The sequence below is a fragment of the Jaculus jaculus genome, chromosome 2, assembly GCF_020740685.1.
Source record: "Jaculus jaculus isolate mJacJac1 chromosome 2, mJacJac1.mat.Y.cur, whole genome shotgun sequence".
Classification (NCBI taxonomy): domain Eukaryota; kingdom Metazoa; phylum Chordata; class Mammalia; order Rodentia; family Dipodidae; genus Jaculus; species Jaculus jaculus.
This window is the reverse complement of record NC_059103.1, coordinates 27,211,688-27,230,456: the sequence shown is the minus strand read 5'-3', so window position 1 is coordinate 27,230,456 and position 18,769 is coordinate 27,211,688. Positions and strand designations below refer to the sequence as shown.

The following is an 18,769-nucleotide window of genomic DNA, read 5'->3' as shown; positions in this document are numbered from 1 at the left end:
GTGGTCAAATACCAGTCAAAAACGCAAGTCTTAAGTAAACAGATAGAACTGTAAGCAGATTACTGAAAATACTCAGAGAATCCACTTAGGATTGAAGAAAACACAATCATTCCCTGTAATAGGTTCTGTCTCAAAAAGTTGGTCCTTCCTCTATTTCTCTGACAGCAGTCCCCCTCCACACACACACACACACACACACACACACACACACACACACACACACAGAGAGAGAGAGAGAGAGAGAGAGAGAGAGAGAGAGAGAGAGAGAGAGAATAGGATAGCATGTTGTCTATCAAGATAGTAATGTCAGAAAAGGGATTTTAAAGGGACTGAAAAAGCCAGGGGTCAGACAAGAAGATCATGAGTTGGTGGCTAGTTTAGGGCACTTACTAAGTTCCTAACTCAGAAAATCAAAACAGAAAAAAGAAGGAAGGAAGGAAAGGAGGGAGGAAGAGGGGAAAGGAGGAAAGAAGGAAGGAAGGAAGGAAGGAAGGAAGGAAGGAAGGAAGGAAGGAAGGAAGGAAGGAAGGAAGGGGAGGGGAGGAGAGCTGTGGTGGGTCTCAGTGCTGTAAACTCTCCTGGCACCTAGCATGTATGAGGCCTGGGGTTCAGTTTGCAGTACTGAAATTAAACCACTGACCATAACCCATAGAGGCCACAAGAGCCTCATTAATGAAGAGAAACATCTCCCCTGGATTACTGAACATCCTGGAGCTATTGACATCGTAACCTTGAGTTTTTCCACCTCTATACTGCAAGACACAGTAAGATAACACACTTTATGATTCATGTGGCATTGTGTGGGAAAAGGCACGCAGACTCCGGAATCAAATGTTGGTTGATGCTAAACTCTATAAACTTAGGCCAGATATTTAACCTATCTTGTTCCTCACCTATAAGCTTGCTTCAGAGTTGTTATGAAGATTAATAAAGCTGTATTTGTGTGTGTGTATGTATGTATATATACATATATATACATATATACATATATATATATATATATGTATGTATGTATGTATGTATGTATGTATATGAAAGAAAGAGAGAAGAAGAAGGAAGAGTTTAGGCACACTAGGGCTTCCTATCACTGCAAATGAACTCCAGATGCATGGGCCACTTTATATATCTGGCTTTACATGGGGACTGGGGAATCATGCCCAGGGCAGCAAGCTTTGCAAGCAAGTTCCTTTAACCAGAGCCCTTGCCCCAGCCTTAATGAAAGTATATTTATAAAATGCCTGTGCAATGCAGGGTATCAAAATTAATAGTAGCATTTCTCATACCTATCTTGAAGACCAGTGTATTTATGAATTCCCCCCCCCCCCCCGCCCCATGAACTGACTCTTGAAAAATGTAAGCAGGCAGGAGCCAGGAGCCGACCAGCAGTACTCAGAAGATCCAACCTCTGTGGAATTAGAACTTTTGTTTTCAAAGAGCAGCATGTAGAGGAGCCCGGGCACTAAAGCAGAGAACATGTAGACTAGTTCCGGTAGGACCATGCAGGCGATCCCAAGACATCCTGTGTCCTCCTCCTTTTTCCACCCTCCCCCTCTCCTCCCAACAACCTTCACTTCCTGGAGCAACATTGGAAAACTCCTGTAGTACTGGGCATGGCAGTGCCCGATTATACGTAGCCCCGCACTAGGGAGGATGAGGCAGGCCATCAGATTGTAAAGTCAGGGCCAGTCTGGACTACCAGCCAATAGCTCGTCTCAAAAGAAAAAGAAAAGGCAAAAGAAAATAGGGAGCGGGCTGTGGAGATGACTTGGTGGAGAAAGCACTTTCCGTGCAAGTGTGAGGACTGGAGTTCAGATCCCCAGGAACCACGGAAATACCAGCTGGACATGGAGCCACCTGCAATCACAGTCAGAAGGAAGTAGAGATGGGGGTATCCCCAGAGCAAGCTGGCCAGCTGGACTAGCTGAATTGGTAAGCTCTGGGTTTCAGCGAGAGACCCTCCTGCAGTAAGGTAAGTGGTGTGTGACCAAGGAAGATACCTGACGTCCACCTCCGACCTCCACAGGCAATGCTCACACACCCTACACATGCAGCCACGGGCAGACACACATGTACACATGCTACATTACACTTGCCAGAAAAGAGGGGGAGAAGAACCACCCTGGGAACCAGCTTTCTATCTTGAAGGTCCCTTTTTCCAGGGACATTCTCCTCCATGAATGAAGCATTCCAACATATCACTCCTCCCATTACCACAGTAGCCCACACATTTGCAGCCACAGACATTTTGACATTTGACCTCTAATACTTTGGAAATTACACCATCCTCAAAAAGACCCAAGATTGGTTTGCCTCACACTGAATTCTACTTTCTTCAGTTTCATGGACTAGAAGCAAGTTCTGAAGAAAATGAAAGTTCTTGTTGGCAAGAGGTAGCCATAGAATCTCTAACTAAAACAAATTATTCGGGCCTGTTTTTTTGTTTTGTTTTGTTTTGTTTTGTTTTGTTTTGTTTTTGCAAAAGAAGCTTCCAGGAATTAATCAAATGACAAAGCCCATAACGTTTTAACAATATACATAAAAAGATTCATGAAAAGATGTGTATACAAGATTATTATTATAGGGACTGGAGAGATGGCTTAGCAGTTAAGGCCTGCAAAGCCTAAGGACCCAGGGTTGATTCCCCAGGACTCATGTAAACAAAATGAACAAGATGGCACATGTGTCTGGAGTTTGTTTACAGAGGCTGGAGGCCCTGGCATTCCCATTCTCTCTATCTGCCTCTTCTTCTCTCTCTTTCCCCCCCCCTCAAATAAATAAATAATAGCTATTGTTTTTAAAGAGATTACTATTCTAAAATAAGATTTTAGTCTGGACATGGTGGTACACACTTGTAGTAGCAAAACTCAGGAGGCTGAGACAAGAAGACTAAGTTCAAGAGCAGTCTGAACCTATAAATGTACCAAAAAAGAAGAAAGAAAGAAAAAGAAAAGAGAAGAAAAGAAAAATATAGCCAGGTATGGTGGCACATTGCTGTAATTCTACAGCTCTAGGGAGTTGGGGACTGAAGGATCCAGAGTTCAAGGTCATCCTCAGCTACATAGCAAGCTTGAGGCCAAAGCACAGTTAAAAATATAAACAATAATAAATAAAAAGCATACTCACGGGCAAGTTTCCATTTTCATTATATTTATAACAAAGCCCCTTGCCTGGACTCTCCTTCAAACATCACTGTGGGCTCTCTCCACAAGGCTGCAGTCTGAGGCAGTCCAATAAAACAGCTTTCCCCAGGCTGTGCAGCCACACCACAGTTCACGGAGCTGCTCCCTCCCAAGGTGATGGGAGCCCTGCCCACTGTGGGGCGGGAAGAAAACCCAGGCCAAAGAATGTCTACTGTCATCTGTTATGCTGAAAGATTCAGATGGTCACGCACCTCTTCAGCACACACATAACTGAAATATGCTTTCCAGCTGTCTTTAAAACAAAACAAGGGACTGTTCAGGGGTCCAGATGGAGACTTTTGTGAAGCAGCAGCATGGATTCTTAGGAAGTGTAAACCATTGTGATCTAGAGCCAACCAGGAGATAGCCTTACCTGTCAGGCCCCAATCTGTGTATAAGAGAAATGAAAAAGAGGAATCTACGTGTTCTTTTAATCAAAGGCATCTGGCAGCTTGGAGACTGGATGTCTTTATTGCTCAGATCCATGCTTGTTTGCTGACTTCTTCAAATTTGTTTGGTAAATGAGCTCAGGAAGCCCGACATTTATTTGTGACGAGGGTCACTGAACAATGAGTGCCCATCTAATCAGCTCCTACATTTGTCAAACACTCCTCTCAATAGGTTTTTGTTTTTTCCAACCCTTACATTCTCCACAGGCTTTGGTATCCCTAAGAAACAACTCCCCTTTCCTTGGTCTCTCCTTCCTCAGTTTAGATACGTGTTGGGTGATTGTCCTGGTGGAATCTTCCATGTCTGACTATCCTTATCACAGAGCAGCAACACCGTCAGCCCCAGTAGCTCTGCTCAGCTTTGTGACTCCTGACAACGGTGAAGAGCCAGTCTGTCCTGGTACACATGCAACAATACTGCACATCTAGGTTTAACTGCTTTTGCATGCTACTTTTGGACTAATTCTAGGCCAGGATCTGGGGTTATGTCGCCAGCACTGATTGAAAACACCACCTCTAGGGCTTTAAAAGAGGCATTACACCACATTCCTACAGTCAGCTCAACCGCAATCAGTAGGATGCCTTCCAGTAAATCTGCACTTGGCTTTGCCATTCTACTTATTATCAAGAGGCATTGATTTCCTCTTAGCTCATCTCATAGGCAATTTTGTTGTTTTCTGTTTTGTGCAGAACCTTTGCGAAGTGGCCTAGCTTTATTACGCCATTGTCTTTAGAATTCCTTATCCTGCTTGCTTAGGTAGCTAAGAGCTCTTCTATTTTCCATTTGATTTTTCCCTCCTTGTCTTTGAGATCATAAAAATGCAGTCCTTTGTTCACATTTTCAAATCTAAGCATGAGTCTTATCTTGTTAAACTTGCTTTTGAATAGCTGGGCTGCTCTTCCATTAATGTCTAGCTTAAGAGTTTAGCAGGGGCCTGGTAAAATTTGCCTGTGAAAAGACAGACACATGTTCAAAGCCCAAAGTGGATGGTATAGAAGGGAGCAGGGGTACATTAAGATCTGTGGAGTATCAAAAAGAAGAAACAGAATGTGAAAATTCAAAGCAACTCATCCAGATAAAGTCATCATCACTTAATCATTTAAGGAAAGCCTCCCTCTTTAGTGACAATCATTAGAGCACACGTTATTATTATTTTTACAAATGACCACATCAAGCTCATAGTCCATCCTAGGAATTATGCTAGAAATAACTACCTCATTGTGGACCATGGTTAGCTATGCTTATGCATGAAATTCAACATGTAACCAAAAAAAAAATTTATATATATATATATATATATATATATATATATATATATATATATATAAAACAAGGAAAACCCTGAAACCTGTGGCAATATTTAAAAAAAGAAAAAAAAAAAAAAACTCTTTTACCTCACCCTCCACATAGTATAGAAACCAGCGGCATGTCACCAAGGTTGGCTTCCTACTAGACTCTACAGTGCTCTGAAATGAAGGTCCCATGAGTCAAAACAGTTGACTTTTAAGGACAATGTGTGGTAGCTGAACAACTTTAAACAATAAAGGAGCTATGATGAATGCATTTTCAAAAATTAATATAACATATTTAAGTAAAGAAAAAAGCCCATAGCACTCAAGCATACAATACAAATCTAATTAAAAGAAGTTAAACGAAATTCAAATTAACAGCCATACCCCTCCCCGAAGCTCCTCACATGCTCCCATACCCAGCACAAAGAATGGGATGGTGTGTGGGGGGGGCTATGGAAGACAAGGATGGGCTCATTAAATGGAAGGAGAGGTTAATCAATCTTACTTCGGTAGCCTTCTAGGAAGAGCAGGCATTGTGTCTGTGTTTCTGGAAGTAAAGCCCCTATAATTAGACTCATCAGGTCCCGGGCTTCAGGACAAGCTGGGAACACAAGTGCTAATTAATCTGGACGAAGGAACACAGAGGAAGGGCAGGCAGATGCCAGGAAAAAGTGAGAGGCAAGGGACGGATGCAGGTCACCCAACTCTCAGAACTGTAGCGTTCCCTTTGGGCCAGCACAGAACGTGGTGCCTCTGCTCACCTGGGGGACCAGAGCAACCACGGCTGCAGGCCGGTCCCCTTTGTCCAGAGGCTTGAGGGGAAAACAAGCCGAAGGCTGGCTAACATGGCCATAGCAGACGTTAATTCCATGCAAGGATGGAATATCTTGCTTAAAGAAGTGTCTCATACTTCAGAAGATGTTACCACAATTAGGCAATTGCCTGGAAAGATTGGCTTAGACAGTTTCAAGCCTTTGGCACACAATAGGACTTGGGATCCTGAGCCTATGGCACTTGTGCTAAGGCTTCTATTAAGATCGCTCTTTAAACTAGTCTTTTCTAATTAGTACCAGGACTTCTCTACTGCCTTCCTCTACCTAAGCATTTATAAAGTCACATCTGTGCCAACAATCTGCTTTTAAGGGTTAAAACATAATCACAATTTACTATCTCCTAACATGATGTGCCCATAAACAGCTATTAAGATTATAAAATCCAGTGAAAACTGTATTGCTCCCTTCCCTTAAATAAGAGAGAACCATTGTGCAAAAAGAAACCTGTGACCCAAGTCATTGATGTAGAAAGTGCCTGGAACCTTACCTTCAAACAGGGTGAAAGTTTCACAGATGACACTCTTAAGGGAGAACAGAACAGCTCTGCCATGGGCTGTCCTCATGGCCTGAAAGCAGGGAGGCCATTTCCAGCCAGCATCTAACAGACCACCTTGCTCGGACTGCTGCCCCAGCTTCCACAGGACAGCCTGGGCCCTCCCGTCAGAAACAAAGACCGATGGAGTTCCTAGGCTCAGTGGAGAACTGATTCCCTCTGCAACGGAGCTATTTAAAGAGGTGGTGCTTGCAGGACAAACCCAGCCTCACCGCCTTCCTGTTTGTGTCTCAGCTCAAACTTCCATCCATTTCCCTAAGGAAGACTTCGAAGTGCAATTAGCCTGCAGGAGGCAGAGATCTGGGGAAGCCGGTGTAGTGTGCATAGTGTGCAGGGAAGAGTTTTAAAAACAGTTTTCCCCTAAGCAGATAGACGTTCTACTAATGGTGCTTTAAAAGTCAAAAGCAAAAACTAGATTTCTTGTGATTTATAAGTGTTTCTACTCCTCAAGGACTTTTAACATGAAGTATTTAAAAAGAAGCCATGAATGATTAATCCAATATGCATCAAGCTATGATGCAGACAGAAATATTTACCTTCACAATCAGAAAAGGGTTTGAATCCCAAAAAGTTTGCCACTGATTAGCTCTGAGACTTTGAAAAATTTACACTCACTCTGAGCCTCAATTGTTTCATCTGAGTGGGGCTCATGAGAAATGCAGAAGATAATCATGAAAGACCCCACACATGGACTTCAAGCTTAGTGGAAAAAGTGGGTGCTTAGCATGCACAAGGCTCTGGGCTCTGTAACCAGCACACACACACACACACACACACACACAGAAAGAGAGAGAGAGAGAGGCAGATCATGCTATAATTACATCATGGCATTTAACCTTCTGGCTCTTGTCACACACTTATCAGACATTAGTCTTTAGATAATAGAGCTAACGTATTTCCTCTCCAAAATTACACTGTGGAAGAAGTAGAGGAAGAGGGAGGTAGCTTAGTGGTAGAGAACTTGCTGATCATGCTTGAGGTAGGACCCTAGATTCGATACCTAGCACACACAAAAACATTCTCTAAATTAAAAATTATATTTTGCTTATATATTAACTGACTTCCCTACGAACACCAAGGCTACAGATGGGGTGGAAACTTCACTTGTTATACTGCTTTATCATATCCATTGCTAAGAACAGTCCTTACAAGATTCACACCATCAATATCCAAGAGGTAAATAAAGGATAAACACACAATTGCTGACATGATCAGGGGCAATGTTCTTTAGACAGCAAGCCAGAAAGAAACACAGACTGAATGGCTCTTGTCCAAAAAGCCCAAATATGAAATGCTCTAAAACTTGAAATTTTTTGAGCATCCTACAAATGTGCATTTTTTTTTTTTCTGGAAAACAACTCTTTTTTTTTTAATTTTATTTATTTATTTGAGAGCGACAGACACAGAGAGAAAGACAGATAGAGGGAGAGAGAGGGAATGGGCGCGCCAGGGCTTCCAGCCTCTGCAAACGAACTCCAGACGCGTGCGCCCCCTTGTGCATCTGGCTAACGTGGGACCTGGGGAACCGAGCCTTGAACCGGGGTCCTTAGGCTTCACAGGCAAGCGCTTAACCGCTAAGCCATCTCTCCAGCCCCAAATGTGCATTTTTAATTTCAGATAGAGAAGCTCGGTTGGTAAAGTCTATGCAAACATTCCAAAATCTGAAGGAAAACAAAGTCTCAGATCTAAAACTTAGATTAGATCCTGAGCATCTGGGATAAAGGGTGCTTGATATGTACTTATTGGATTAGCAAATGAACCCAATTTCTTTTCCACAGAGAAATATCCCAGGGGATGCAATTAGATCCAATTTTAAGATGTGTTGGAGCTTTTGGAATCAGCTGCCAAAAACAGGCCTCCAAATGGAACAAAACAGAACAAAAATTAAAAGGACTGCATATCCTGTTGGGTCACCTTGTTCAAACACATCACTAGTATAGTTAATGTGCAGAGGAACTTCTTTCTAGTAGCATGAATGGCAGGCACAACTTTTAGTACAAACGAATTCAATTGAGAAAAACACTAGCTTCTCTTAGGGACACCTCAAATCCTTTATCGAGCCTGTTCCTACTAAACACAAACTTTCTCTTTTCTCTGTTGGCCTTTCAACCCTGGCTTGGTGGCATTTGGATTTGAGCCTTCTCTTTGTTGCCAGAAATGATAGACCAATTCCTTGATGGCTGTCACTCACGAACCAAGTGTAAGAACGAAAGTGACTTGACTGGGATTTGTCGATTTAAAAAAATTACCAAAAGAGGTCTTCTTCCCACCTGAAAAACTGAAAAGATCATGTCTACATTCCTCTTACTGCTCAGGATTCAATCCCCCCCACCCCGCCAACCACTTAATAAATCTCCATGTCTAGCTTTTTTTTTTTTTTTTAACTCATTACCCTCTGGGCTGCTTTTTTTTTTTTTTTTTTTTTTTTTTTTGAGAAGGAGAGCTATCCTACCAGATGTCCTTGCAAATGGTAATAATGGAACATAAAGATTTGTAGTCAGGGTTGGAGAGATGGCTTAGCAGTTAAGGTGTTTGCTGTGAAGCCAAAGGACCCAGGTTTGATTACCCAGGACCCACATAAGCCAGATGCACAAGGTGGTACATGTGTCTGGAGTCTGTTTGCAGTGGCTAGAGGTCCTAGCATGCCCATTTTCTCTCTCTTTTTCTTTCTCTTCCTTCTTCCCTCCCTCTCTCTTTCTATCTCTCTCAAATATAATGAAATTAATGTTTTTAAATGTTTAAAGATTTATAGTCATTCATTTTGAAGGAAGTCAATTTAGTCCCAAAATATAGAAAAGAATCTCTTGTCTTACACCTGGAGATTCTATATATTTGGGCCAAAGAACCTCTGAAGAACAGAATGTAGTGGTGAAATGAAAACAGGTTTGACTCTGTTGGTGGAGGCAGCTCAGTGGAAGAGGCAGTGCTTGTTTGGCTAGCACATGAGAGGCAAAGGGTTGCTCAGCCAGTGATGAAACAAACAACAAACTGACCGCTATGATCAAGTACCTATTTTTACACTTTCTCTAAATTCAAAGTTTCACAGCCTGAGAGAATGTTCCTTCCAAATTCTTCCTCCCTCCCTACCTCTCCTCTCACACTCAGCTGCCCAAATCCTGGAGGCATTTTAAAATTGAATAATTACAGATTCTGAGGAGCTCTGAAATAGATTCCTAACAGCTTCAAGCATGCAGGCTTTCTCATTTTACATTTCGCCCCTGGCCTGAGGAATGCCAGTCTATGTGAAGCTCGCAAGTTCTGCTACACAGGGTTATCAGATGTGGCTTCCAGCCTGCTTCCCAGAACATGCACATTTGACCCTAGGGAGGTAGAAGTGGGAGACAGACTGAGAAAACTACCTTGCAATAGGTGAGCTTCATCCTTCATCTGCTCTCAGAAGCACCCAGAAACACTTAAATCCTCCCCAGGGAAGCTGATGTAGTGCCAGCTAGTTCCTGTAGAAAAGCTTTATTGCCACTTCACATATTTGGTCAAGAGCACCATGGACTCTATTTGGTTAACAAATAAAAGAGCTTCTAGTAATTGATCATGGGATGTTGTATTACTTCTGTCATTATGTAAACCCATATATCTTACTTTAACAATATTTTATGACATAATTGCTAACCACCTAACATTGTTAGCATTTGATAATAAACATATTCTACAAGTAGAACATATAAGAACAGCATTAGAACATGGGTTAGCTTAGTTAGTAGAACATGAGACTTAAAAATAGCCTTGTGGGGCTGGAGAGATGGCTCAACAGTGAAAAAGGCTTGCTTGCAAAGCCTGACAGCCTGTGTTTGATTCCCCATTACCCACATAAAGCCAGATGAATAAAGTGGCCCATGCATCTGAAATTCCTTTACACTGGCAAGAAGTTCTGGTGTGTCCATCCACCCTCACGTTTGCAAATAAATATTAAAAAATAAAAACATTGTGGGACTGGAGAAATGGCTCAATGGTTAAGGCTCTTGCCTACAAAGCCTAATAACTCAAGTTCAGTTCCCTAGTGCCAATGTAAAGCCAGATGCACAAGTGGTACATACATCTGGAATTAGTTTGTAGCAGCTGGAGGACTTGGTATACCCATTCTTTCTATCTCTCTCTTACCCCCCCTTCTCTTTCTCTCTCTGTTCTGCTTGCAAGTAAATAGTTAAAAATATTTTTAAAACACAGCCTTGTAAGAGAAGATGGCATGAAATAGGTATCATAGAACATATTATTCCCCAGTCTGTAATCATGAGGTATGTACCCTTCTCAACACAGAAACAGCTACTTTTCCTTGTTGTTCCCTAATTTGTAGAATAGTGGAGATATCCTACCAGTTGATTCCAGTAACTATCATTTGTGAACACTAATATGACTATAACAAAATTCCAATGTCAGTTGAAGGGTTATGTTCATGATAAGAAGTATTTTTTTGTATTTTTAATATTTTTAATTATTTATTTGCAGGCAGAGAGAGATCGAAGAGAATGGGTGTGCCAGGTATCCAGCCACTGCAAATGGACTCCAGATCCATGCACCACTTTGTACATCTGGCTTTATGTGGGTACTAGGGAAGTGAACTCGGGTCATTAGGCTTTGCAGTGCCTTAATTGCTGAGCCACCCCTCCAACCTGGAAGTATTCTGACTCTACATTCTTAGAGTTTGAGGTAATTTCTTTTCCAAAATGAGTAACAAGGGAGACTTTGTTTCTTCATCTTGATTCTCTCCTAAGCTGTTGTGGGGAAGAGCTCCAGTATATGTTAGATGGCACCACTGTGTCAGTATGAGTTTCCTATTCTTAAACCAATTCAGACCCCATTAAGATGAGCACAGAAACTATAGTGCTAAGGGGTATGAGGTGAATGGAAAGGAGGATACAGCCTCCTATCATAAATGCTTAGCACAAAGTGAGAAGGGTGTAGGTTCAAATCCTGGCTCTGCCACTTCCGAGCTATGGGATCTCAGGCAAATTTCCCAATCTCTCTGAACTGTGCTTTCTTCATGGGTAAGAGATCCCACTAGTACTTATCTTCTGAGTTACAATAAAAAGTAAATGAACTATGAATGCAAATATCTTAACAAAATGTTTGGCCTTTGGAATGCCTCAATAGCTCGAGAATGATGAAGAAAATAAGAAGCCACAGATATTCGGATGGAAAAACAAAACTTTACAGCCATGGAATAAGATGCAGAGTTTTCCAGCACAGAAACAGGTTTCTTGGCTTGGACAAGTCTGAACGTTCAGGTTGTCCTTGGCCTATATCCCTGATAGGGGAGAGATGACTTCAGAATGAGAGCCCATGAAGAGCAGGAGTCCCGAATCACCCTTTATATCCCAACTGCCAAACACCCTTCCCTTCAGGGATGTGCAGCCACCAACCACAGTCTTATCTAAGTCCAGCACAAGCTGATCAGGGCCAATGCCTGGGGGACACTTCTGTAGAGTGCCTCAACTGGTACCGTAGTGTCTAGGAGAAGACACGAAGGATATTATCAGCAACTGAATTGGATTATCCTTCCACTATAAACAAGTACAAAACTGGGTTGAGTCCATGAAAATTGTTTACAGATATTTGACAAAGAGAAGGAGAATGAGTGCATCTTACCGAAAGTTAAGTCTTCCCAGACTTCTGTCCGGGCGCACAGCTGACACAGCAGTGTGGTGGAGCAAACCCAACAACACTGTGATCTCACTGAGTTAAGGGGATGCAGAATGGGGTTCTTGGAGGTCAGGCAGAAGGAATCTGCTAGGAAAAGTACCAGACAGGAAGGAGGTATGCAGACAAAGAGCTCAAGAAACCCATACAGGATTTCTTTGGGGTGGTAACTGATTATTAAAGTCACACGTGCAAGGTCAGCTTCTTAAAGCCAGAGGAAAAGAACAAATGAATATCTATAAGTTAAAGTATTCCCAGAGCTCCCCTACAGCTGACAGACATGTGAGTCTTGGTGAGTTGAAAAAGAAAGTCTTTGTTGATAGTCTGGGGGTAAGGTCATGACACCGAAAGTCTGCTTTTTTGTGTGTGTTTTAGGAGGGATGTCAGTGCTTACAGATTAATTTAGACCTGCCTTAAAAATTTACAATAAAACATAACAAAATCTTGCATGAGCCTTGAAAAAAAAAAACATGAAAACAAAACACGTGCAACAGTCAATCAAAAATGGCTACACTTGCAAAGACCAAGGAAATGAGAAGGGATTCAGACACAGTGGTGTTGAGTGTTGAGGAATTCACACACACGTGAACATGAACATTGAGCATGTAAGCATAAACATTACTTAATGACTTAAAAAGAAGTATGTGGGACAAAGGGAAGTTAGGAAAATGTGAAACTTTTAGGAGGAAAAAAATCTGAAATCAAGAATGTACTAGTTGTGAAGGGTGGAATCAAGGAGACGGCTCAGTGGTTAAAGGTGCTTGCTTGCAAGTGTGCTAGCCAGAGTTTGACTCCCCAATAACCACATAAGGCTGGATACAAAGTGGGGCATGCATCTATGACCCCAATATGCTTATGGCAATGGAAAGTTGAGCTAGGAGAATCTAGAAGCTCATGGGCCAGCTACACTGGTGCACGTGAAGCAAAACTGCATAGACAAAACAACAAAGGCGACCTTGTATCAAGCAGGGTGGACAAAGAGGAAAAGCACTCCAAGGTTGTCCTGCAGATCTTCACATGTGTGCTATGGCACATGCACAGCCACACACACACACACACACACACACACACACACACACACACACCATACACATCTACACATACATACAGATTCACACACAATGAAAAACAATATACTTAGTTGGGGCTACTTGCAGAAGAAGATCTTGCAAAAGTTTAAGATTATAGAACATGGGAAATACCCAAAAAATGAAGTTTAGCATTAGAGGGAAAATTATTGGAACCATTCAAGAGCCTGACCTGAGGGACCACATAGAACAATCTAACGTGCATGTTCTTGAAATGTGGGGATGGGCGTTGGATGCAGAATGTGGCTAAAATTTTTCAAAACCTGTTGTGAACTATAAATCACAGATTCAATAAAGTCAGCACACTCCAAGCACAGATAACAGAAAAAAAAAAAAAAACACAGATGTACTGGCAGAAGAAAAAAATAACAGAGATAAAGAGAAATATTAAAGGCTGTAGTGTAGAAAGATATGTCACATATAAAACAGTGGTGAGAGTGACTCCAAACTTCTCATCAGAAACACCATGAGCAAAATGCAGAGGATGATATTCTTAAATGGCTCTGGGGGAGGAAAACTTAGCCTAAAATTCTACATCCAATGAAATCATCCTTCAAAAATGAAGATTAGATAAAAAGTGTTTTTATACAAACACACACACACACACACACACACACACACACAGAGAGAGAGAGAGAGAGAGAGAGAGAGAGAGAGAGAGAGAAATTCACAGGCAGTCAATCTGAGCTTCAGAAAACGTGAGAATAAGTTTTCTAAGCCAAAACAGATGGAAAGTTAGTCTTATACAAAAGCATTTAAGCTGTAGGGAACTGCAAGCATGTAGATATGTGTAAAAGAAAGGAATTTCTTAGTTTTATTTCTTGGAACAAGATTATCTATTTAAACCAAAAACAATCGGGATGCATTAGGAGATATGTAACACACGTGGTAAGCAGAAGAGATGACAACCGTGTCGTGACAGTGAGGACATGAAGTCACAATCATAAGCTCCTTACCTTATGCAGGAAATGACTCCGGAGCGTGGAATACAATGACATACAATAGCAGAGTGCAAACTTTGGAGTAACAACTAAAAGTTGTAAAGAAAGAGCAAGAATGAAGATAAAACTGGATTAAAAAATTCTCTCAAGTAATCCAAAAGAAGCACAGAAAAGAGAGAGAGAAAACTGATGGTCTACATAGGAAACAAATAGCAACAGAGGACCCTCAACCCAAGCGTAGACGCTGTCTACAAGAAACACAAGGTAGCCATGGAGACGTGGGCACTGGGCAGTGGAGGTGAGACCACAGACTACAGTGCGCCATGCAGACACTGAGCACTGGAAAGCTGGGGTGGCCATGTCCATTCACGTCTTCATCCAGGCACAGTAGGCTGCCCTGTTCACTAGGATCCTGTGGGAAGCAGGTGTCACCCAATTAGAGGGTCAGGAAATGTACCAGCAAAATAGCCATGAATGACTGAGATAACTCAGCATGGTTAGGCATGGAAAGGCCTTCGCACATGAATGGAGAACCTGTGAACGTCACTGGAAAAGATGATTGGGCTGGAAGCATTACGGTTTGAGTATCAAATGTCTCCCACAAGCCCACATGTTGAAGTGGTCTCCTGGTGGTGATGCTCTTTGGAGAGCTGTTGCAGTTAGCTTCTCATTGCTGGGATAAAACACCTCACTAGAAGCAGCTCATGAGAGGAAATTTCAGGCTTACAGTTTGGAGGAGAAGCTTCCTTGTGGCACAGAAAAGCCACCAGATCAAGATGTCACACAGCCTCAGCAGAGCAGGAACACGTGAGCTTGCTCTAAGCACACAGTAGGCTACACACTCATCAGTCCCAATGTCCACCCCCAACAACACACCTCCTCCAGCAAGGCTCCACCTCTCAAGCTCCGCCCAGCTGCAGACTCAAGTAGGAAGCTTAATCACAAACGCGTGAGGCTGTGGGTGGGTGGGGGGACAGTTACATTCAAACCACCACAGTGAGGTCTAACTAGTAGAAATAAGGTACTTGGGGTTTGTCCTCGGGGCTGTATCTTCTCCTGGCCTCTTCCTGGGTCCCTCTTTCTGCTTCCTGCCCATTATGAGATGAGCTACTTTGTTCTGCTACATGACCCCCTCTGATGGTGTTCTGCCTCACCACAGGCCCCAAAACAACCGAGCCACATGACCACACACTGAAACCTCTGTAACTGTAAGCCAGAATGAACCTTGCTTCTTTTTGCCTTGTCTTCTAAGATATTTGTCAGAACAAAAGTCTCATATTCTTTGTGGATGTCCCCAGAGTTTCAGCCAAGCCCATAGGGAGCCCTCATCAGACACTGGTCAGACACTGTTCATATAAAGAGCTAGAGTTAGACAGGAAAGATCAGCACTGAGACCACACAGGGCACAGTCACGGGGTTACCTTATCCTGAGGGGAAAAGCTTCTGTTAGAAAACTGGGACACATCCTAAAGGTGGCAACTAAGGACAGAGGCCATGTATAATGAGTTTTTATTTATTTATTTATTTATTTATTTATTTATTTATTTATTTATTTATTTTCAATGTAGGTTTTCACTCTAGTCCAGGCTGACCTGGAATTCACTCTGTATTCTCAGGGTGGCCTCAAACTCACAGTGATCCTCCTACCTCTGCCTCTCAAGTGCTGGGATTAAAGACATGTGCCACCATGCCCAGCTTATAGTAATATTTTTTTAAATTAATTACTTAATTAATTAATTAATTTGAGACAGGAAGAAAGAATGAGAGAGAATGAGTGAGCCAAGGCCTTCCAGTGCTGCAAAGGAACTCATGGCACAAGTGCCATTTTGTGCATCTGGCTTTACGTGGCTACTGGGGAACAGAACTCAGGGCTGGTAGGCTTTGCAAGCTAGCACCTTTAATGCTGAGCCCTTTCTCCAGCCCTGTAACTTCGAAAAGGAAAGTACAAGGAGCACAACCACACTGGCTACAACTTCAGAACAAGCATAACCAAGAATGAAGAGGAGGGCCGGGCACGGTGGCACATGCCTTTAATCCCAGCACTTGGGAGGCAGAGGTAGGAGTTCCAGGCCATGAGATTACATAGTGGATTCCAGGTCAACCTGGGATACGGGAGATCCTACCTTGAAAAAAAAAAAATCACCGAAGTGAAGAGGTCTGTTTCTTAATGATAAAAGGCTAAATCCATGAAACACCACTAATAACTCTTCACTGAAGCGCAGGCCTTCAAAATTCCTGAAGCAAAAGCTCCACACGTAGAATTCATAAATTCCACAATCCCTTGTTCCTAACAGAACAAGTAGAAAATTAAGAAAACACAGAAAACTTAGTAGCATTGGCCCAATGAGCACAATGTGTGTTTATAGAACATTCGTACCAAAGGAGCAGAAGACACGTTTTGGGGTCTACAGGGAACACCATCAAGGTACAGCATGCTCCAGGCCACACACCACATCTCAAGTTTCAAACGACTCAGCTCATCCAAAGTGTGAACTTTAATCACAGCAGAATGAAACTATATGTTCGTAAAACAAAGACACTTAGAAAAAAAAAAAAATCTCCAAGCAATGTCAATGCAATAATCTGCTTTTAAATAACTTGGAAGTTAAAGAAGAAATCTCAAGGGAAATAAGAAAATAGTTTGAGTTGATTAGTATGAAAACTAGAATGCATCAACATTTGTGAGACACTACTAAAGCAAGTCTCAGAGATTATTTTACAGCAACATATGGCTATATTGAAATGGAAAAGAGACAGTGAGGCATGCTGGCACATGCCATAAATCCCAGCACACAGGAGGCTGAGGTTAGAGGAGCATCATGAATTTGAGTCCAGCCTGGGCTCCACAGTGAATTTCAGTCAGTCTAGGTTATAGTGAGACACTGTTTCAAAAAAACAACTTTTTTTGAAATGAAAAAAAATATAGCAATGACCAGGTATGATATCATACTTTTGTAACTACTCTACTGGGTATGGCAACAGGATTCCAAGTTCAAGGCCAGCATGGGTATAGTGAGACAGTGTCTCACACAAACAAACGAAAGACAACGAAAAATGACCTAAACTCATAATAAAACAATAATAAATCCAAAGTGACTGGAAGCTGAAATAAGACAAGATCAAAAGTCAGTAAGGGGTAGCAATGGCTCCGCAGTCAAGCACACTTACTTGCAAAAGCCTGACCACCTAGATTCACTTCTCAAGTACCCATGAGTGAAGTCAGATGCAGAAAATGCATCTGGCATTGGTTTGCAGTAGCAGATGGCCCTGGTGTCCCCATACTCACTCATTCTCTCTAAATAAATAAAAAGTATTTTAAAACATTTTAAAAAATTTAAAAAACAGTTATTAATAAGCAAAGTATGAGAAAAATATTTTTAAAAGCCAGCTTTTGGGGTATATATAAATTTGCTAAATTTATATCCAGACTTTATCAGGAAAAGTAGAAAAAAAAGACATAAATAATCAATGTCAGAAAAGAAAAAAAGCAGATTGTCACAAGAAATCCTATAAATAGAAAACAGATGATAGTGGAATATTATAAGCAAGCTTATGCCAAGAAATTCCACAGCTTATATAAAATAGTTATATTCCTTGAGATATGAGTGACTAGAACTGACTGGAAGTAAAGGGATCTACCCCCATATATATTAAACAAATTGAATTCATAATGGAAAACCTTCCCACAAAGAAAACTCCAGGCCCAGATGGCTTTGCCAGTTATTTAAGGATGGATACCAATGAGCACAGAAAAATACAGATACAGAGAACACTCAACACATTGCCTAAAACCAGATTTACCTTGATAAAGCCATACAGATCATTATAAGAGCAAAAACATCTACAGATGAGTATCCCTCAAGACTTTACAGGCAGAAATCCTCAACAGTGCATTAGCAAATCAAACCCACTGCCAGCTGAGGACACCAAGCCTGCCTGATAAGCTCTGCAGTTCTCATCACTGTCAAGGCTAGAATTTTTCCTTATATCACTATAACTTGACTATTGAAGGTGACTGTTACGTGTATGGTCATATGGCTTATCCTCAGTAGTGTAAGCATTCCTAGTAAAACACACTGCCTTATGCTCTGAATTGACACAATAAAAGGGCAGGTACCTGAGAACCACCTACATTGTATTGGCAATTTTGATACATGTATATATTTTGATCATAATCCCTCCCATTAACTTTTTTTTAACTTCCCTCTCAACCCCTCCCACTGAACTTCCCAACAAGTCCCTCTTCTAACGCCCACCCATGCTGTGATCAACCTTAATTAAACAGTTATACTCAGTGGATCTTCCTCTCTCTCTCTCTCTCTCTCTCTCTCTCTCTCTCTCTCTCTCTCTCACACACACACACACACACATAGACACACACGGGAAAAAAAACATTTAAAAAATCCATTTATATATATAATATAAAACATGAGCCCTTTTTTAACATGTGTGTCACAGTCATGTTAGTAGGGTCAACTAGTTCATGCAGTCATTGTTTGCAGACTTTGGTTGATTAGACACACAGATAGGATGCAGAATAACCTTGTAAGAAATTATTACTGTCCATGTCCATACCACCCTGAATGTGTTTGATCCCGTCTGATCTCAGAAGCTAAGCAGGGTTGGGCCCAGTTAGTACTTGAATGGGAGAACTTACTATTGGTTGAATTTTAAAGCAAGCTTACAAGCAGAATCCGTCTTAGCTAGCTCACTCTGCAAGCACAGTTCATACCCATTGGATAGCAGCCTGAAGGAATGTGATGGGCTTGAGTTCTTAAAGA

The 18,769-nt window shown here is 41.7% G+C and overlaps 1 protein-coding gene across 4 annotated transcripts in view; it reads right to left on the bottom strand.

The window, feature by feature from the left end:
* Nucleotides 1-18,769, bottom strand: part of Arhgap28 (Rho GTPase activating protein 28) — a 202,932-nt gene that overhangs the window by 123,789 nt on the left and 60,374 nt on the right. Inside the window, exon 1 of one of the 4 annotated variants that reach the window (XM_045143968.1) lies at nt 6,242-6,395. The exons of 2 other annotated variants lie outside the window; for them this stretch is intronic. Coding sequence is in view for 1 of the 2 variants with exons in the window: in XM_045143967.1 (XP_044999902.1) it covers nt 3,124-3,143 (20 nt within the window). In the remaining variant the exon portion in view is untranslated. Of the gene's footprint in view, nt 1-3,123; nt 3,178-6,241; nt 6,396-18,769 lie in introns of those variants that run through there. One more of the 4 variants, XM_045143967.1, reaches the window with a different exon arrangement.